This window comes from Hemibagrus wyckioides, linkage group LG20 (genome assembly GCF_019097595.1).
Source record: "Hemibagrus wyckioides isolate EC202008001 linkage group LG20, SWU_Hwy_1.0, whole genome shotgun sequence".
In the NCBI taxonomy this organism is placed as follows: domain Eukaryota; kingdom Metazoa; phylum Chordata; class Actinopteri; order Siluriformes; family Bagridae; genus Hemibagrus; species Hemibagrus wyckioides.
The window spans coordinates 2,814,417-2,836,916 of record NC_080729.1 but is presented as its reverse complement, the minus strand read 5'-3'; the positions used below and the strand labels follow the sequence as shown (position 1 = coordinate 2,836,916).

At 39.2% G+C, this 22,500-nt stretch overlaps 1 protein-coding gene across 1 annotated transcript in view; it reads left to right on the top strand.

The window, feature by feature from the left end:
- The window catches only part of cdh7a (cadherin 7a), a 105,152-nt gene that overhangs the window by 5,146 nt on the left and 77,506 nt on the right, over positions 1-22,500 (top strand). The window contains exon 2 of the mRNA XM_058419012.1: positions 7,519-7,957. Coding sequence (XP_058274995.1) covers positions 7,709-7,957 — 249 coding nt within the window. The 5' untranslated portion in view covers positions 7,519-7,708. The remainder of the gene's footprint in view (positions 1-7,518; positions 7,958-22,500) is intronic.

The following is a 22,500-nucleotide window of genomic DNA, read 5'->3' as shown; positions in this document are numbered from 1 at the left end:
AAGGAGTGCAGATAAATATAGCACGGTAAAGCAGACAGAGATCTCATTTCTAGCACCTTCTTTTATTTTTGGCCTCTTTTACTGCCCAGGTGTGTTCGTTAGTTTCTGAATGTCTGGATCAGGAGAAGAGGAAGTGTTCCCACGGGAGCGGTGACGCACAGAGAGAAGAGATTTGCACAGGGGTCGAAGAGAAGAGAGGGAAGAGCAGGAAGCTGGAGAGAGAGAAAGAGAGAGAGAAACAACTAAAGCTGCTTTAACATACACCGATCAGGCATAACATTATGACCAGTGAGAGGTGCCGTGAATAAGACTGATGATCTCCTCATCATGGCACCTGTTAGTGGGTGGGATATATTAGGCAGCAAGTCAACATTTTGTCCTCAGAGTTGATGTTAGAAGCAGGAAAAATGGACAAGTGTAAGGATTTGAGCGAGTTTGACGAAGGGACCAAATTGTGATGGCTAGACCACTGGATCAGAGCATCTCCAAAACTGCAGCTCTTGTGGGGTGTTCCCGGTCTGCAGTGGTCAGTATCTATCAAAAGTGGTCCAAGGAAGGAACAGTGGTGAACCGGAGACAGGGTCATGGGCGGCCGAGGATCATTGATGCACGTGGGGAGTGAAGGCTGGTCCGTGTGATCCGATCCAAGAGACGAGCTACTGTTGATCAAACTGCTGAAGAAGTTAATGCTGGTTCTGATAGAAAGGGGTCAGAATACACAGTGCAGGACGGGTCAGGGCTGTTTTGGCAGCAAAAGGGGGACCAACACAATATTAGACAGGTGGTCATAATGTTATCTTAATTCTGTGTAAGATTATCCAACAGAGGGAAAAACACACGTCTAAAACACACTGAACTCATTTTTAGATCAGACTCACAGCCTGAACATCACTGGTTTACTTTACACAGATCGGATATAAAACCCACAGCTACACAACTGGAAGAGGAAAACTCAGTACTCCGTGTTCTCCGAGGTGAAGTTCTCCTTCTCCGAGATAATTGAGACCCAGCTCCGGAGCGCCAACGTCGTTTTTCCGACATTTGTGGAGTTTATCTAGTGTAACGTACAGCGATCTAATCAGGAAACTAAGCGCTTGTAATTCCCAGCTAAAGCATGGCTTATAATGGAGATTAGAGGCTCGGGATGAGACATTTCCCCTCTGAGGCGTGCAAAATATCCGGAGACAGTGTGTTCTGTTCCGCTATGGTTAGAGAAAAAAAGATAGAAAGAAAGAAAGAAAGACAGGAGAAGAGGGAGCGGTGAGAGACTCAGAGAGACGGAGCCTCTGAAGAATACTTTGTGAATTACTCGTGCCTCACAGTTCCTGATCTGGATAGAGAGGAAGATAAGGTGTGTGTGTGTGAGTGTGTGTGTGTGTGTGTGTGTGTGTGTGTGTGAGTGTGTGTGTGTGAGAGAGAGAGAGAGATAGAGAAAGGGAATGAGAGAAAAGGACAGAGGATCCCTGGAGGACTCTTCTTCTCTCCTTCAGATCACATCCTTTTTCAGCTCGGTTTCTTCAGCACATCTTTAACACGTGTCCCGCATGCTGGAGTTCGGAAAAACACGGAAAACTCGCCTCCACGTTCCCGTCCTCGACTCGTCCCGCTCCCGGCGCTCCTGGAGCGGAAAAATCACGCTGTGTCGGAGAAACCCGGTGCTAAAAGTACTACTTAGAAAAGTGTTCGATCAAAATGGTGGAGAAAATGAAAGCCCCAGGAAGCCTGAAGCTGTGATTGCTTTCTAATGAGCTTGATGTCGATCCTGTGGTCAGGATATTCGCTAGCAAGTCGCGCTAATTAGCCACTTTTTCAACTTCGCTAGTGTGGACTTGGACAGAATTTCTTCTCTTGTGATGGAAAGTGGACAGAGTTAAACTTTACCGTGAAAAAGAACTTTATGTGAGAGCAATGACTCCAAAGTTGACTCGTCTCACAGCTTTTATTTAAAAAATGATGCTTGGGCGAAAGCTAACGTCGGAAAAGCTTGCAAAACCATGTATCGAGTGAAAGCAAACCTGTGAGCAACAAAAGCTAATCTAGTGAGCGAAAGCTAAACGAGCTAAATCTATCACAGTTAGCAAACGCAAACTTGTGGCTTTAAAGTAAACTAGCGTTCACTCCTGAGTGAAAGCAATCTATTAAACGAAAGCTAAACAAAAGCTAACCTAGCAAAAACAGAGACAGAATAGAAACAAACTAGCAAGCTAAAGCTAACCTAGCAAAATCTAACACTGAGACTGAATAAAAACAAACTAGCTAGCAAAATCTAATCTAGCAAAAGCTAACCTAGCAACAATGAACCCTAAAACTGAATAAAAGCAAACTAGCAAGCTAAAGCTAACCTAGCAAAAATAAACAGAGAGACTGAATAAATGCAAAAGAGCAAGTTAAAGCTAACCTAGCAAAACCTAACATTTCAATGTGATAATAATAAACTAGCAAGCTGAAGCTAAACTAGCAAAAGCTAAGCTAGCAAATATGAACCCTGAGACTAAATAAAAGCAAACTAGCAGGCTGGAGATAATCTAGCAAAAGCTAACCTAGCAAATATGAACCCTGAGATTGAATAAAAGCAAGCTAAAGCTAACCTAGCAAAACCTAACCTAGCAAAAAATAACCTTGAGACTGAATAAAAGCAAACTAGCAAGCTAAAGCTAAACCAGCAAAAGCTGACTTGGCAAAAATGAACACAGAAACTGAATAGAAGAAAACTAGCAAGCTAAAGTTAACCTAGCAAAACCTAACCTAGCACAAATTAACCCTGAGAATTAATAAAAGCAAACTAGGAAGTGGAAGCTAATCTAGCAAAAGCTAACATTTTAATGTAATAATAGTAAACTAGCAAGCGAAAGCAAAAGCTAACCTAGCCAAGACAATGAGACTGAATAAAACCAATGAGACTGAATAAAAACACACTAGCAAGCTAGCAAGCAGCCTAGCAAAAGCTAACATTGTGACAGAATGAAAGCAAACTAGCAAACAAAAGCTAATCTAATAAGCAAAGGAAAACTAGCGAGAGAAATCAACGACAGGCATTTAGTGCGTGAGGTTACGTAAACCAGCAAGTAAACGTGAAAGCTAACCAAAACAAATGCTAGCATCATGAGCTAACTTGTAAACAAGTAAAAAATAGCCAAATACTAATTAGTGAGAGAAATGGAATCTATGGAGTGACAGAAAACCAGTGAAAGAACTTAGCGAAGCCTAGCTTGTGAGTGAACGCTGGTCTAGCGAAAGCTAACACGGGATTCAAAAGCTAAAAAAGCTAACTAGCAAGAAAGCTAGCGAGTGAAAACTGCTTTCTGAGTGTGTTTATTCCTCATTTATCAGACACTGTGATCCGATCTCTGATCTAGTATGAGCGTCTAGCCGGAGTTCAGATCTCCGCTCGGCGACGTGTGAAGTCGTGTGTGTTTTCCTGAGACTCCGAATCTCCGTGCAGGCCTCGAGACCCTTCATGACATCAGAATAAATTGCGAAGGCGTGAAGCGTTCTGCTTGAAGGACGGATTCGACCCCATTTCTGTCTGAACTCCTTTGATTGGAAGTTTAAAAGGCTGTTTGAAGCGCGGCTAAGCTCTGCCGAGAGCCCCCAGGGCCGCGGGAGCTGTGTGACTGGAATTTTGTCATTTTAGCCAAGGTTAGGCTTCTGAGGCGCTCATTTGCATTGCTAACGCAGCGCTATGGCGTGTCGGGAGTCACGGCCGCTTTGTTCTGTAGCACCGAGCACAAAGACGTTTAAGAGAACTCTCCAGCTCCGACGCTAGTCCGTAAACTCTGGCGTTGTTTTGGATTTACTCGTTGTACAGGAGACACAACCGCGCTGAGAGATAAGATTCATCCTGGAATGCTGGAAAGCTGAAGAATTCCGGAGTTTAAGGGCTGTAAGGATCGACATTAGGATCAATGAGGTGGCAATGAAATGGCTTCATTTTTATTATTTATTTATTTATTTTAATAATTTTTTTGAATTATAAATGTATGTTTGGGATCATAGGGAATTGTACAAATTATTTATTTATTATTTATGATTTATTTATTTATTTATTTATATTTTTTAAAACATGAAAAAAAATACAGATTATATTTTGACTTTTAGTGGTAGATCTTTTTTTATTAAACCTTATTTTTATTTTTAATTATTTTAGTTATAGAAAAGCAAATAATACTAAAAATGATACTAAAAACAAGTTTAGATTTTGAATGATTTTGCTTGTAATAATCTATAATGATGAAAAAAGTAAGGAATATAAGAATATTTTTAAAAATAAGGATAAAAAAGGAGAATTAGAATTGAAATTTTAGTTTTTGAATTTGAATTATTTTGGTAAAAATGGTTTGGAAAATGAAGGGTAATATTTTTAAACTATAAGAATTTTAGATCTTTAAAGTAAGGATTTTAAAAATAAGTATTATTATAATCTGAAATGATCTTTGAAATGAGTTATATTTAAAATTATAATTGTTTTAGATCTTTAAAAAATAATGATTTTATCTTTATTTTTAGTTAAATTTTAAATATTATTGTTAGTAGAGATTAGAGAATTTTAGTAGTTTTAGATGTTTTTATTATTAGTTTGAGATTAGTTTTAGAGACTAAATCTAAAACTTTAGATAGTTTATTATTTTATTGTAACAAATGATCGAATCTGTCTATTCCTCTGTCTAATCTGGCTAAAACTAAATTTAAAATTAATAATAAAAAATATATATATTTTTTAAAAAAATTAAAAAAAAAAAAGATTTTACAAAATAAGGATTATATTTGGAACTATACATTTTAGCTCTTTTAATTTTAAATTTTAGAACTTTAAAGATAAATAAGGTTTTAAAAAAGGGTTATATTTTCTATTTCCCTGGTTATATTAAGTAATATAAATAATTGGGATTATAATTTATTACTGTTTGATTTTATTAGGTTTGTGATGATATTTTAATCCATTATATGTTTTAAAATAATAATGAATATATAAATTATATTTTTGTATCTTATAGTAATAAAAAAAATTAAAACAGTAAATTAGCAAAAATTTCTCTCATGGGATCAATAAAGTCTATCTATCTATCTATCTATCTATCTATCTATCTATCTATCTATCTATCTATCTATCTATCTATCTAACTATCTAGATAGGTTTGATTTTCAGTATTAAATAAGAAGGAATTTGTGACTTCAGGACTTTCTCACACTTTCTCTATTATTTATCCAGATTTCTTTTAAAAATGGACATTTCTCTTTATGTTACATATCAGAGCTTGGGTCAAAGTGGAGCAGAATTCAATCCTTTTCTGAATAACGTGTCCTTTATGGGACGATTTGAGTCGAAGAGCTCGGTTATGTGCAACAGTTTCCCACAAAATACAGTCATTGTGTGAAAAGTGCAGCGTTCAAGTTCAAATTGGACTTGTGGAATTCTGCCGGCGTGATAATAGACATCCGCAGATGTCTCTGGTCAGTCTGAGCTCGCTGGGCTTTCTTTATTAGCAAGGTAAAAGCCAGGCCTCGGCGAGGGAGCAGCAGTGCTGCGGTTGTTTTTTTTTCCCTGTCTGATCTCATCAGCTACTGCTAAAGGAAATATAAATCTCCCGGGACGTCGAATGTCCTGCACGGAAATGGTGTACCGCTGTTCTGCTATTAGGCATTTTCATTTAGCTGACACCTCCTATATGGGCACTCGGAGTGGCATACATTTGTTTTACTGCTGTCAGCAATTGATCTCTCTCTCTCTATCACTCCCTCTCTCTCTCTCTCAATCTAACTCTCTCTCTCTCTCAATCTAACTCTCTGTCTCTCTGTCTCTTTCCCTCTCTCTCTCTCTCTCTCTCTCTCTCTCTCTCTCTCTTTCTCAATCTTGCTCTCTATCTTTCTCTTTCCCTCTCTCTGTCTCTCGCTCTCTCTCTCTCTCTCTCTCTCTCTCTCTCTCTCGGACTTTGCCCTTAAGACAAATGTGCTCCACTTTCCGTGGGTCTGCTAGTTCACCCGCAGCACTTCACACACGTCTCACGGCTTCCTTTTGAAATATCAAAAACATCTCACACTTTTTAATCTTGTGGGTTTAATCTCGAGCGTTGTGGCAGCGTTCGGGTTTACAAATTCATTTCGAAAGACAGAAAAAGAAACAAGGCTGAAAGAAGAAAATGTCATTATTGTGGGTTTCAATCAAATACCAATGTCATCAAATACACAAACAATTCATATATAAGAAGATTGTGTTCGATTTATGCTGCATTTCAGCCATTTTTAACGCAACCCTGTGGTGTTCTCCTTCTCGGTTCGGTTCTTTCGGAAGGTGAGAACGCAGCAATCGCACTACAGAACGACCGACGGCTTCTGAGACGAGCGAACTCTCGGAGAAAGCAATTCGACTCTGAGTCGACTCACTTTCTGGAAGTGAATCAAACATGCAGAAATGATCCAATTTAACAAAAAATGTGTAAAAGCAGGTGTTTATGTAACGATTGAATCGTTTATTCAGTGTTTACTTCATGTTCTCAGTGTTCGTGTGGTTGTTGTGATTTTAGCCGGGTTGCTGAGTCTGAATCAGAGCGAATTTGATACTTTTGATTCATTTGTTTTTTGTTAATTAAACAAAAAAGCATTGAGTGAGAAGCATTTAGGACCGAAGAAGTCTTTGTGATACGCTCTCATTTATTGGTCAGACATACGGTGATGGATAAAGTTAAACAAAACTTTCCAATGTGTTAGTGGAAATCAAAGAGCACAGAACATAGGTAGTGAGAGCTGAAAAAATGATTAGGCAGTTATATAAATAAAACATCTGAAACAGTTCATGTATCTCATGCAGAGTTAAATTGACAAAGAGACAGAATTTGTTGTTCATTTGTGAATCACTCGATTTTCTCACTACGTCGCTGAGTAAATGATTAGATAGTTATATATAAATAAGGCACTGAAACAGTTTGTGTATCTCATCTAGAGTTTATTTGACAACAATCCTGAGATTATCATTTCTGCACGTTTGAATCAACTTTCCGTAAGTGAGTTGATTAAGAGTCAAATCACTGTCTCACTAGAGTTCTCTCGGATGTGGAATCGGACCAAGACCTCACTTTGTTCCACATCTGAGTGTAAATGTTCTCACTTGCCTAAAAATACAAAAACAAGCATATGGCATGATTGATTCACTTCCTGGAAGTGTGTTGATTCAGAGTCAAATCACTTTCTTGCTAAAGTTCACTTGGATATAGAATCAGACCAAGACCTTGCTTTGTTCCACATCCGAGTGTAAATGCTGTGTGCTCACTTGCGTAGAAAAAGAAGCATATGGCATGATTGCTTCATTTCCCGGAGGTGAGTCGATTCAGAGTCGACTTACTTATCGGAGTCGACTCTAAATCGACTCTGATTGAACTGATCCACTATTCCGACTGTATCACAGCATTACTACAGATTAATTAACATGCTATAGGTGACGTGTCTTCTCAAGTTCTGACTCCTCAGCCTTTTCTTCTATTTTTTCCCCTTCCTCACTCACACTTTTCCTCTCTGTCTCTTCAGGATTGGCATTCCCGATTCAGCCGTGATCAACATCCACTTCTCCTGAGGTCTGTGTCATCAATCACGGCTGCCCCTCATCTCCACTGAGAACAAACTCTGGAACAAACCGTCCGCTGCTGGATATCTTGTGCCTCTTTGTCACCCCCACATCGATTTTTCTGCTCTTCGTTTTTCTCCTCCGGCCCACACCATGAGCAGGAGGAGCCCTGGGGTGTGGAGTGGACTGACGGCGCTCGGCATGTTGGTGCTGGTCCAGTGGGCGGGCAGCTGTTGGGCCATGACGCTGAACTCGGTTGCTCTGCGTCCGGTACCAGACGCACCACTCAGAGAGGAGGATGAGGACACTAGGGTACTCCATAGGCACAAGAGGAACTGGGTATGGAACCAGTTCTTTGTCTTGGAGGAGTACACTGGAGACGATCCTCTCTACGTTGGAAAGGTAAATGATATGATATTATTAGATATTTAACACTGTATCTTAGTGTTAACTCTAGACCTCACCATGTTTCCTGACCTCACAATCATCCCTTCAGTAAATGTGTAAACGACCGAAAGTTTACCTTAAAATCCACTTAAAAAGAATGAACTTTATTTCTAAAGTGTTTTTCGATGTTAGTGTACAAAAGGTTTGACACAAGACTAAACCTCCCCGAATATAAACCCTGTGATTCTGCCACAGCTCCGTGTCAAACCTCCACCGAAAAACACAGTTTCTCTGATGTCTGTCGCATTTTTCACTCCATCCATCACGGCCTCGCCGAGCCTCGATACGTTTAGACTCCTACGTGTGCCGGGGAAAAAAAAATGAGTTTCATAGCTCAGGTATGAGTCAAAGTCGAAGTTATTGTTTCTGACGTCTACACTGGCTGTTTTGACTCAACGCCTCGGGCCTTCCATCAGAGCAGCTTCTCAGATCTGAAGTCGGGGGAAGGTGCCCGATAAAAAAAATAGAAAAAAAAGAAAGACAAGTTTATTTGGGCAGTGTGTGTGTGTGTGTGTGTGTGTGTGTGCTGTAGCTAACACTGGTTTAGCTTCTGAATTTCCACTGGCTAGTTTTAAATTTGTGCATTAGCTAACCTGAAACAAAACCAGACAAAAATGATGGATCTGAATGTTTTTAATGTGACTCCAGGCTCAGATGGAGAAATCTAATGAGAAAAAAAGTGCTATAAATGTTAATTTTTTGTGTTATGTCTAGCTACAAGGCAAATATGGCTCCTGCAACCATGTCAGAGTCGATCATTTACATTCCTGGCATTTGGCAGATATTCTTATCCAGAGAGAGACTTACATTTTATCTCTCTTTTTTTTTTTAAACACCTGAGCAATTGAGGGTTAAGGGCCTTGATCAGGGGCCCAGCAGTGGCAGCTTAGTGTAGCTGGGCTTCAGACCCACAACCTAATGATCAGTAGTCCAAGACCTTAACCACTAAACTACCACAAGAGGAAAGAAGAGAACAGAAAAAGTGTAGGAAAGACAAGAAAAAGTGTAGGAAAGACAAAAAAAAGTGTAGGTAAGACAAGAAATGAAAAGAAAGAAAAAAAAGTGTAGGAAAGAAAAGAATAAAAAGTAAGAGATAAATGAAGGAAAGGAAAGAAAAGAACCGAAAAGAAAAGAAAAGTGGAGGAAAGGAAAGAAAAAGTGTAGAAAAGAAATGAAAATAAACAAAAAAGAAAAGATAAGAAAGAAAATAAAACGTGTAGGAAAGAAAAGAAACAAAAAGAAAGAAAGAAAAAAAGTGTAGGAAAGAAAAGAAATGAAAGAAAATAAAAAGTGTATGAAAGACAAGAAAAAGTATAGAAAAGAAAAGAAAAGAAAAGAAGAAAAGTGTAGGAAAGACAAGAAAAAGTATAGAAAAGAAAAGAAAAGAAAAGAAGAAAAAGTGTAGGAAAGACAAGATCAAGTGAAGGAAAGAAAAGAAAAGAAAGGAAACGAAAAAAAAGGAAAAAGTGTAGGAAAGAAAAGAAAAGAAAAAAAGAAAAGAAAAGACAAGCAAAAAGTGTGAGAAAGGAACAAAAAGAAAAAAAAGGACAAAGTCTAGGAAAGAAAAGAAAAGCTGCGTTTCTGTTGTTTAGTGACGCAGTATGCTAACAGCTGAAAACTAGCATGCTAGCGTCTGTAAGATAAAGCTCTAGCGGTTTCGTGGTCTCGCGTTCTTTTGATGCTCGTGTATTTTATTTTCCCTCTTCGGCTATTTTAATGGGAGAACTCCGAGGTGGTCAGTGTACTTTGAAGTTTGGACTAGAAATAAATGGAATTGTCTCGTTATTACTGCTTCATTTTGTCCCTCGTTAAAGCAGAGACCTCAGGAACAGCGCCTGCGGGAATGGTGGATTCTTTTTTTTTTGTGAGATTCAAGAACTCAATAATCCAGTGCTGCATGTTAGCATACTCTGGCTGCTAACGGTGTATGTTTTGGGGCTCAATCTCAGACTTAAGGTGTCACGTGACGACACGCGAGGACGGACACGGAACACGGACGACGGGCGCTCATAAATCTCCGCGCTCGGGATCGACGGAGAGGGACGTGTCGTGTGTGTGTGTGTGTGTGTGTGTGTGTGTGTAGATGTAGGTGTTAAATATGCATTACGAGCTCCGGATAATGATCGTCCTCTGAGGAGCTCATGCATGACTCCGCCGCATGCGTTCCATATGTGATGTGAATTAGTAATGGCGCCCATTACTCCTCTCCTGCTATTACCAAAGCCTTCTCTAATATTTGCTTTCCGGAGCCTTCTGTTTGACGTGAAGTGTGACAGGATGTACGCTGGTGTGCGTGTGCACGTGTGTATGTGTTTTTCCTTCAAAGCCAACCGCTGCCTTTTAAAGTCCCCCGAAAAAAAACCCCAACAAAAGCATGGTTTTGGGGATTAAACCCTTTTAGAAGAATTGATTTTAGTCAGCAGACTGATCAAAGAGGGAAGTTGTCACTGCAGAGGTGTGAGGGAAGTCTTTAAAAAGCCCTGAGTTACACTGGAGCCGGTGTTATTGCATCATAAAATAGAACAGCCAGTCAGGGTGCAGTATGCAAATCAAGGTTCTGTGAGGTTTTGTTTTTTCTGTCCAACTTTTAGAAGTGTTTTAATTTGTAGCAAGTTTTTAATCTAATAAAGAAAGACAGGTAGGTTTTTATCCGATTCTAGTTACCTTTAAAGTTGTGGGACCTTCCTTTCTCTCTCTCTCTCTTTTGAAGAAAAAAAATGTAGAAAAGAAAAGAAATATATAGGAAAGAAAAAAAGAAAGAATAGGTTTAGGAAAGAAAAGAAAGAAAAAATATATAAAGAAAAAAAAAGAAAAAGTGTAGAAAGAAAAAGAAAAGAAAAGTGAAAAAAGTGTAGGAAAGAAAAGAAAAGGTGTAGAAAGAAAAAGAAAAGAAAAGTAAAAAAAAAAAAGTGTAGGAAAGGAATGAAAAGAAATGAAATTAAAAGAAAAAATACATAGGAAAAAAGAAAAGAAAGAAAGAAAAATATAGAAAAGGGGTAGGAAAAGAAAAGAAAAAAGAAAGAAAAAGTTTAGGAAAGAAAAGAAAAAAAAGTGTAGAAAAGAAAAGAAAGAGAAAAATATAGAAAAAAGAAAGAAAAGAAAGAAAAAGTGTAGAAAAAGAAATGAAAAGAAAAAGTGTACGAAAGAAAAGAAAAGAAAAAATGTAGGAAATAAATTATAATAAAGAAAAGAAACAAAAATATGGAAAAAAAGGAAAGAAAAGAATAGTGTCCGCTGTACAAGAATGTGTAGATGTTGTCGCCATGGAAACAGTATTGTAATTCCCATAAAGCTGTGATTAGCAGATATTTTTACATTGTAGTAGATCTCTGAATCTCTGAGCGCTGAGTCTTTATAACAAGAAACGAAGAGAAAGCGCTGCTTTTAAACGCCGTCGCTAATCAACAGTTATTTTACCTCATGTACTACACACACACACACACACACACACACACTCAGTTGCAGTGTGAGTTGAAACTGTAGACTTCTTTTAAAGTGTGTCTTCCTGACACTTGCAGGCTAACTGGCTTGCTAATGACCGGCTGTGTGTTTAATGAATATCTGGCACGCTGTTTGATCACGGCTCTTTGATAGCAAGCGGATTTAAAGTCTCGCGCTCTCAGATTAAAAGGGATTAGTAAAGATTTGTCACACAGGAGGAGTCGAAAGATTCTGGACGCTTACACAAAATAGTCACATTGTGTCCCGTTTGTTTAAGATATCCCTAGGATTTGGAAATATTTCCGAGCGAACTTAGCATGGCTAAAAGTTGTGTTTTTATTTGTTCTTTACCACAGAAGCTGAACCAGAGATTTTTCCTGACTGGGATTTTTGTTTCCAGACTGTTCTGTGACCTCAGAGGGTTTGATTTCTAGCTAGTCATGAAGCTAATCAAAGCTAGCTTACTGCAGCTGTAGTCTCTGTGTTGCTAGGCATTGTTGCTAACTCGACTGACCGATGAGCTTCTGGTTTATCTCGTCTTCTGCTCCCAGCTAAAGACACGGAATGTTTATCAAACCTGTTTCAAATCCATGACTCGCTGTTTTAGGAAAATAATCAACAGTAGAATGATGTGATGAACTGCGGTTGATTAAATGTTGATTAATTTCAAACAGTTTGATCGGACCCCTAACATTTTAGTGATCGGACCTTTAATATTTTAGTGCTTGGACCCCTAGCATTTTAGTGATTAGACCCCTAATATTTTAGTGATCGGACCCTTAACATTTTAGTGATCGGACTTCTACAAATGTAGTGATTGGACACCTAACAATTTGTTTGGACCCCTAACATTTTAGTGATCGGACCCCTAACATTTTAGTGATCGGACCTCAACAAATGTGGTGATTGGACACCTAACAATTTGTTTGGACCCCTAACATTTTAGTGTTTGGACCTCTAACATTTTAGTGATCGGACTTTTACAAATGTAGTGATTGGACACCTAACAATTTTTTTTACCCCTAACATTTTAGTGTTTGGACCCCTAACATTTTAGTGACTGGACCCCTAACATTTTAGTGATCGGACCCCTAACATTTTAGTGACTGGACCCCTAACATTTTAGTGATCGGACCCCTAACATTTTAGTGATCGGACCCCTAACATTTTAGTGATCGGACCCCTAACATTTTAGTGACTGGACCCCTAACATTTTAGTGACCGGACCCCTAACATTTTAGTGATCGGACCCCTAACATTTTAGTGACCGGACCCCTAACATTTTAGTGATCGGACCCCTAACATTTTAGTGATCGGACCCCTAACATTTTAGTGACCGGACCCCTAACATTTTAGTGATTAGACCTTTAATAGTTTAGTGCTTGGACCCCAAACACATTTTGCTTGGACCCTAACAACACAGTTCCTGGACTCCTTATCATTTTGTGATTGGACCCCAAACAGTGTAGCACCCAAGCAGTGTATTTACTTACACTAACTAACTACTAGTATAACTAGCTTCTTATCACTGCTCCTTTACTGTAGCTCATCCAGCACTGCTAGTTAATGCTACTCTTTTTCTGATCCTGATCAGCACTGAGGTATTTGTATTCTAAAATCTGCGATAGACGTGTAGAATATTCAGCACATGAACATCTGAAGTTAATGCATCAAATTTCAATAATCATTTCTGGTCCACTGCCAGCGGGTGTCACATTAAAGTTGAATTAAAACACAAAGACCTTGAGAGATGATCTGAATACATCAGGCACCTGTCTTACAGCTCTGCTCATCTCCTTACACACACACACACACACACACACACACACACAGCTCTTTAGCAGCACACACTGCCAGACTGAGTTTTATTAGGATCTGACTCATCTCCAGTCGACTCGAAACCAGGAAAGACCGAACACAAGTGTGTGTCAGCATGGAATGATAATGAGCAGTGTCATGTGCATGCTCTGTACCGCATCTCTCTCTTCATCTCTCTCTCTCTCTCCCTCTCTCCCTCTCTCCCTCTCTCTCTCTCTCTCCCTCTTTTCATCTCTCTCTGTCTCTCTCTCTCACACACACTCACCAATCTGTCACTTGGTTTCTGTGGTTCTCTCATTCACACATGGTCTATTGTTTACTCTCTCTCTCTCTCTCTCTCTCTCTCTCTCTCTCTCGCTCACACACACACACACACACACACAGAGAGAGGCATTTCTTTTTCTCCTACATATCTCCTGTTCTACCTTTCCTTAAAGCCTTACCATACACTCATACACATACATATTTTTCTCTTATACACATACACACAACTCGCTTCCTGTCTTGCACTTACACACACACACACACACACACACAATCTGTTCGTCCACACACATACTCTCCCACATATTTATTCACACATATCCTTGTTTCTCTCTCTATTTATCTGACACACACACACACACACACATTTACAGTCCCTTTTTTTCATATACATACATGTAAAACCTTTCACTCATTTGTCAGTCATTACATTTATTTCACATTCTTTCACATCTTTCTCTCACTTTAGCAGAAAGTTTTTCAGAATGACAAAAATGTCCAAAAGAAAGAGGAAACTTCCCTCATTTTTTTCCTCGACTGTGTTTAATTATTGAGCAGGAAATGTGGAAATCATTCATATCTCATCATGTAGATCATTCAGGAAATCTGTCTTGTACAGGGCTAATATATTACTGTCAGCGACTTCATTACTGATGGATCGTACCATTGACGCCGGAACATGGGGGGGGTGGAGATATTTTAAGCTCAGGTGTCAGCAGCATGACTCGATTTTGCCAAATAGGTTATCAGTGTCTGCTGAAGTAAATATATTAAAAAGAACAGACAGGAATAATTTCACAAAGAGCAAACACAGCAAAAACAATCAAGATATTTAATGTTGCAGAAAGCCTGCGACTGTTATTACTTTAATAATGAATTCTATAATAATGGGAAGAAGAAGAAAAATCAATATTGTGCTTTGACCTCTAACGATTCAGTGTCTGGACTACAAACAAATGAATGTTTGGACATTAAACAGTTCAATGCATGGACTTCGAACAGTTTTCGCACAGATGTATAATTTGTTTGCTTGGACACATAACAATTTCAAAATCAGACTCAGAATCAGTGTATTAAGCAGGTATTCCTGAATTGAACTTTGACCTCTAACAATTTAGTGCTTGGACTCCTAATGATTTAGTGCATGGACCTTTAGAAGTTTAGTACTTTGACACCTAAATATTTAGAGTTTGATCTTCTAAAAAGTTTGTGTTTGGACCCCTGTTTATTTAGTGCTTGGTTTTCTAGCAACTTAGTGCTTGGACCCCTTAGAGTTTAGTGATTTGACCCCTAACAGTTATGGGCTTGGACACTTAATTATTTAGTGCTTGGACCCATAACAGTTTAGTGCTTGGACCCGTAACAGTTTAGTGCTTGGACCCCTAACAGTTTAGTGCTTGGACCCTTAAGAGTTTAGTGCTTGGACCCTTAACAGTTTAGTGCTTGGACCCCTAACTGTTTAGTGCTTGGACCCTCAAGAGTTTAGTGCTTGGACCCCTAACAGTTTAGTGCTTGGACCCCTAACAGTTTAGTGCTTGGACCCGTAACTGTTTAGTGCTTGGACCCCTAACAGTTTAGTGCTTGGACCCTTAAGAGTTTAGTGCTTGGACCCGTAACTGTTTAGTGCTTGGACCCCTAACAGTTTAGTGCTTGGACCCTTAACAGTTTAGTGCTTGGACCCCTAACAATTTAGTGCTTGGACCCTCAAGAGTTTAGTGCTTGGACCCTTAAGAGTTTAGTGCTTGGACCCCTAACATTTTAGTGCTTGGACCCCTAACAGTTTAGTGCTTGGACCCGTAACTGTTTAGTGCTTGGACCCTCAAGAGTTTAGTGCTTGGACCCTTAAGAGTTTAGTGCTTGGACCCCTAACATTTTAGTGCTTGGACCCTTAAGAGTTTAATGCTTGGACCTCTAATGGTTAAGGGCTTGGATGCCTAATTATTTAGTAGTTGGTCTGTGAACAGTTTAGTGCTTGGACTCTTAACAGTTTAGTTCTTGGACCCCTAACAGTTTAGCGCTTGGACCTCTAACAGTTTAGTTCTTGGACCCTTAACAGTTTAGTTCTTGGACCTCTAACAGTTTAGTGCTTGGACCCTTAAGAGTTTAGTGCTTGGACCCTTAACAGTTTAGTGCTTGGACCCTTAAGAGTTTAGTGCTTGGACCCCTAACAGTTTAATGCTTGGACCCCTAAAGATTTAGTAGTAGAACTGTGAACAGTTTAGTTCTTGGACCCCTAATGGTTTAGTTCTTGGACCCCTAATGGTTTAGTGCTTGGACCCCAAACAGTTTAATGCTTGGATGGCTAATTATTTTGTAGTTGGTCTGTAAACAGTTTAGTGCTTGGACCCCTAACAGTTTGATGCTTGAAACCCTAAGAATTAGTTTTTGGTCCCTTTGATGCTTGGTCCCCTAATAAACAAACATCAGGAACAGTTTTTCTATGCATGGCGCAGGATTTCTCATGCTCTTTATTTACAGATCCACAAAGAAGCTCACAGACCAAACAAGCCATGCATAAAGAAATGAGGAAAACAGGCCGAATATAGGCAGCAGCACCCGCTGTGTTCTCACTCATGCTCTTTCTCAGCTGCTCTGTGTGAAACAATGTAGAAAACGGTTCAGCGCAGATTCAGAGTTCAGCTAAAAATAGCTTCTGTTCCTGTGTGAAGTTTGACATTTTATACGAACCCCTTGTTATGAATATGTTAAATTAAACTGGAAATGCTTTAGGGGCAGAGGCTATATTTAAAGCACCTTAAAAAAATTTCTTAACAACAAACATCCATCTATCCATCCCATCCATCCCATCCATCCATCCATTCCATCCATACATACATCCAACCGTCCATCCATCCACCCACCCATCTGTCCATCCACAAACCAACCTATCCATCTGTCCACCCATCCATCCATCCATTAACCCATCCATCCATCAACCCACCTATCCATCCATCCATTAACCCATCCATCCATCCATCAACCCACCTATCCATCTGTCCACCCATCAATCCATCCATCCATCCATTCATCCATTCATCCACACATCCTTTTTCTTTAGCACTAATCCTACACAGGGTTGCAGGAACCTGGAGGTTATCCCAGGGGACTGAAAAGCTACAATTTGGCCAAAAATCAAAAGGTTATTTTTTGTTACAGAGAGCATTTGTTGTTACCTATACTTTTAGGGTTTTTTTTTAAGTATTTAAAGGTTCTAGCTTTCTGAAAGTGCTCTAATTAGAATCTTTACTAAAAAAATACATTTTAAATGTTTCATAGATTTTTGTGGCAAAGAGCAGAGCTTCATTTTTCATAAGTATGATGAAGGTTTCTCAAAGGTTCTTTGTACTTTTAAGAGTTTAAGCTTCTTAAAACTGTTCTAGCTAGAACCTTTAGAAAAAAATAGATTTAAAAAATTTAAATGGAAATAGATTTTTAGGGTCAGAGAAAAAACCTTTTAAACATTTCAATGGTTCCAGCTTTCTGAAGGTGGTTGATGTGAAACCTGTAGAAAAATAGAGTGACGGAAAAATAAAATAAATTAAAATTGATTTTTCTGACAGAAACCAAATATTTGTACAGCCATTAAATATTTCTCATGGGTTCTTTAAGTGATTAAAGGTTCTAGATTCCTAAAGTTGTTCTTTGTGGAACCTTTAGAACAGATATTTTAGGAACAAAAAACCTACATTTTGTTAACAATGCTCAGCCAAACCCTGTTGGAAGAATGGGGTTTCTGGGTTGTAACCTGATAGACGTATGGGTTCTACTCAGAACCTTTGCTGAAAAGGTCAATTATCAGGCTCTAATGAAGTCCCAACACAAATAATGCAGATCCTTTAGGGAACTAAACAGAGCCTTTTATGTCTGCAGTGCTGTTAATAAGGAACAGCAGTGGTTCCCGCAGTTCCTGAGATCATTCAGAAGTCATGTTCTCGTCTTTTTTTCCTTTTTCCTTTTTCTTCTTCCTGTCGTTATCCGCTCAATGAAGCGAAAATCCCCGATGAAAACAGCCGGAGCTTTTGTCTGCTAGCGTCCGGAGAAAGAGGAGACGTTGAGCACATGGGCAGACCAGAGCAGGCGCGGTGCAGAGAATTCATATCTCGGGTCTGAGTGCTGATTGACTGACAGCTTTGGACAAACGGAACCTTTAGAAGGAGCGCTTTGTCATATTTTATCTTGCTGACAGATCCTTGTTTGGAATGGTTGTGATGGGTCTCGGGTGTGTTACAGTGGCTGCTGATAGAGAAATGGGACACTGGGAAAAGCTTGTAGAAGCTAATCGTAAGCACATGTAGGAGTAGATATGGAATAATGTGGCCTATGTGCTTATGATTTACAGTGAAGGAGGCGTGGCCTATATGTTTGTGATTTACAGTGAAGGAGGCATGGTCTATGTGCTTGTGATTTATAATAAATGAGGCGTGGCCTATGCGCTTATGATTTACAGTGAAGGAGGCGTGGTCTATGTGCTTGTGATTTACAGTGAAGGAGGCATGGTCTATGTGCTTGTGATTTATAATAAATGAGGCGTGGCCTATGCGCTTATGATTTACAGTGAAGGAGGCGTGGTCTATGTGCTTGTGATTTATAATAAATGAGGCGTGGCCTATGCGCTTATGATTTACAGTGAAGGAGGCGTGGCCTATATGTTTGTGATTTACAGTGAAGGAGGCATGGCCTATGTGCTTGTGATTTACAGTGAAGGAGGCATGGTCTATGTGCTTGTGATTTATAATAAATGAGGCGTGGCCTATGCGCTTATGATTTACAGTGAAGGAGGCGTGGCCTATGTGCTTGTGATTTATAATAAATGAGGCATGGCCTATGCGCTTATGATTTACAGTGAAGGAGGCGTGGCCTATATGTTTGTGATTTACAGTAAAGGAGGCGTGGCCTATGTGCTTGTGATTTCCAGTGAAGGAGGTGTGGTCTGTGTGCCTGTTAGTTTTAATGAAGTAGGTTTGGCCTGTGTTTTTTTTTTCCAGTGAAGGAGGCGTGGCCTATGTGCTTGTGATTTCCAGTGAAGGAGGTGTGACCTGTGTGTTTTTTTCCAGTGAAGGAGGCATGGCCTGTGTGGTTTTTTCCAGTGAAGAAGGCGTGGCCTATGTGCTTGTGATTTCCAGTGAAGGAGGTGTGACCTGTGTGCCTGTTAGTTTTAATGAAGTTGGTGTGGCCTGTGTGTTTTTTCCAGTGAAGGAGGCGTGACCTATATGTTTGTGATTTACAGTGAAGGATGCAAGGCCTGTGAACCTGTTACTCCTAATGAAGTAGGTGTGGCCTGTGTATTTTCTCCAGTGAAGGAGGCATGGCCTATGTGCTTGTGATTTACAGTGAAGAGGCGTGGCCTGTGTACATGTCAGTTTCAGTAAAAGAGTTTTATTTTGCTTTTAAGTATAAAAAGCCATACAAAAGCACAATAACACACACATACACACATATACACACACACACACACTCCTCCATGGATCAGTTCCTCCTGCCTTTTGTGGTATGCAAATTCTCCATCCTCTCCTCACAACACCATGTTTTTCTTTTGCAAGGAACAAAAGCAGAGTGCACTAAACAAAGCGGATGTAAAAAAATAAACCCTAATAACACGTCCATTAATGAGCTCCCGCTAATGATTATAGCAGGAACGCTCTCTCTCTCTCTCTCTCTCTCTCTCTCTCTCTATGCTGTCACTGTGAATACACCAACTGCTGAAAACAGAGGAATAAGCAACAAAGTAAGTGAGAGAGAGAGAGGAATAAACAGATGAAGGCAGGAGTAAACAGCACACAATAAACACGTGAATTGATTTTCAAATGCCGATTCTTAATGAAGCTGCCGAGTCTCATGCCAAAGCCATCTCCCGCTGAAAGAACCCGCCCTAAAATTATACACGTAATTATACCAGAGTGCTTTTAATGAATATTCTTTTGTCATCTCGATATTGTAACACTATTAGCTGGGATTATTGCGATGACCCTGATGAATATTGATAGGACCGCTCCGGCTTGAATAAAGAACTCAAATGAAGTGATGTCACCGAGGGCAACATGAATAATACATATCACCGTGTCTGGGGTGTGTTCTGTAATATCAACAATTATTAGCAATGACCCCGGTGCCTCGGCTGAAAATACACTTTCATTACCTTCCAGACTCCAGACGCCGCCGTGTCCGTTCCGTCTGAACGCCGGGTCTGAAGTTCTGCGTTATTAACAGCTGCTTCATGACGCGTCGTGTTAAAGTAGATGAGGTGCTTCTCATTGCTTTTCCTCGCAATCTTCACTAACTTGGGATTGAAGTTCTGTAATGAAGTTTCCCTAACCGGAATCTCCGGAAAATCTATTTGTTCTCTTATATCCCATAATATATGTGTCTAATTTATGGTGAAGGAACGTGGCCTGTGTGCCTTGTAGTTATATTTAAGAAGGTGTGGCCTACAGTATATGCGTCTGATTTATAGTGAAGGGGGTGTGGCCTGGGTGTCTTTTATTCTAACACAGAAGGTGTGACCAATGTGCTTCTAATTTACAGTGAAGGAACGTGGCCTGTGTGTCTTTTAGTTATATTTAATAAGGCGTGGCCTACAGTATGTGCTTCAAATTTATAGTGAAGGAACGTGGCCTGTGTGTCTTTTAGTTATATTTAATAAGGCGTGGCCTACAATATGTGCTTCAAATTTATAGTGAAGGGGGTGTGGCATGAGTGCCTTTTAGTTATATTTAATAAGGCGTGGCCTACAGTATGTGCTTCAAATTTATAGTGAAGGGGGTGTGGCATGTGTGTCTTTTAGCTATATTTAATAAGGTGTGGCCTATGTGCTTCTAATTCATAGTGAAGGAACGTGGCCTGTTAGTCTTTTAGTTATATTTAATAAGGCGTGGCCTACAGTATGTGCTTCAAATTTATAGTGAAGGGGGCGTGGCCTGTGTGTCTTTTAGTTACACCACAGAAGGTGTGGCCTATGTACCTGTAATTTACAGTGATGAGAGCGTGGCCTATGTGTCTTGTGGTTATATTAAAGAAGGTGTGGCCTATGTGCTTCTAATTTACAGTAAAGGGGCGTGGTCTGTTTTGTTTTTTTGTTTTTTTTTTGGTTATCCTAAAGAAGGCATGGTCTATATGCATGTAATTTACAGTGATTAGGGTGTGGCCTGTGTGACCTTTAGTTATACCACAGAAGGCATGGCCCATGTGCCTCTAATTTATAGTGAAGAGGGTGTGGCCCGTGTCCCTTTTAGTTATACAGAAAAAGGCATGGCCTATTTGCCTATGCTCCTGTAAAGTTTTACATTTAATTATGTAGATTGTATAAATTCAGTGCACGTCGTACTGTGTATGATTGTGTGTGTGAATATATTGCCTTTGTACACATCCCGATGAATTAGGTGTTGCTATAGAAACAGTAACGATAATCAGAACAAGGGCGTTCATATAAACCTGTGCTTTGTAGCTGCGCCGCTGTCAACCCAATCTTCCCTCTGACCAATCAGAATCAAGGATAAAACAGCAGTGTGGTGGAATTCCATATAACTGCTGCTTTTGCGCAAGTTATTTTGAGTTTTTTCTGTTCGTTTTACATTCAGTCATAAATGAAAATATCATTGACAAAGTCAGACAAATGCCGAAGCTTCAATTAGGAAATAAATAAATGTGGAAGGAGACGAAGCTCGGGTGTAGAAATAGTTTAGAAGCTTGAGCTGAAGCTCTTTCCACCTCAGTGTCCTAGTTACAGCAGCTGGATGAGATCAGGTAATAGAGCGAATGGAGCATAACGCGGTTAGCTTTTCTGTTTCCTGCTTGTTTCCGAGCTGCGTCTGATAGACCGGACCTGTCAGGAACGATCCCCGAGCTGGCGGTCGAGCTTCAGTTTAGCGTCCGGCTGGAGAAACATCTCGAGTCCTGCGTTAATTGGAGGAGATGGTTTAAGACGCTGAGGGAATCGTTAACAATTGCTCCTTCGCTGTATCGACTGTATCTAGCGTAAATGTGGGATTTTTTTTTTTCTGCTCAAGCCTTAAAGCTGTCCCAAGGTTGCCAAATATCAAGTTTCCACTCTCGCCACTGGAAAAATCTCCCGGTCTGGCAGTAATTAAGTAAATCGTCCCGTAATGCGTACACCACTGATTGCATTAAAGCTGAATAAAATGGAGGAAAAAGAGGGAGGTCTTTTCATGTGGCGACTCGGCACACGCTAGCCAAATCCTCTTTGGAGTGATTTCTAACATGTGTTCGATAATTAAAAAGGAGACGTTTCATCTGGCGACATTCACCGCAAATGAAAGTCATCAGGTTTCCAATCACGTCTTGGCATATTGCATGAAGGAAGCACATAAAAGCAGCAAGCACATGTGGAACCAATGCAGAGTAACACAACGACGCCATATGTTTAGTGCTAAGGGAGGTGTGGCTTAAATCTGAAAAGATATTATTATTATTATTATTATTATTATTATTATTATTATTATTATTATTATTATTATTATTATTTTAAAACAAACAAGTAAATAAAATAATCAAATTTTAGCACCACAATGCACAAAAAACATTGTATATTTATGTATATTCCCATAATATTTTTAAACACATTTTCTTTTTGTTTTTATTTCTCAAATTTACATCCCGTCAGCCCTAAAATATATTAATTTTTTTAAAAATAAAACAAACAAGTAAATAAAATAATCAAATTTCAGCAACACAATACACAAAAAACATTGTATATTTTTGTAAACATTTATATTTTTTTGTATATTCCCATAATATTTTTAAACACATTTTTTTTTATTTCTCAAATTTATACCAGTGCACCTCTTAAGCCCTAAAATTTAGTATTATTATTATTATTATTACTTAAAAAACAAACAAATAAAATAATCAAATTTTAGCACCACAATACACTTAAAACAATGTATATATTTTTAAACATATATTTTTTTGTATATTCCCATAATATTTTTAAACACATTTTTTGTTTGTTTTTATTACTC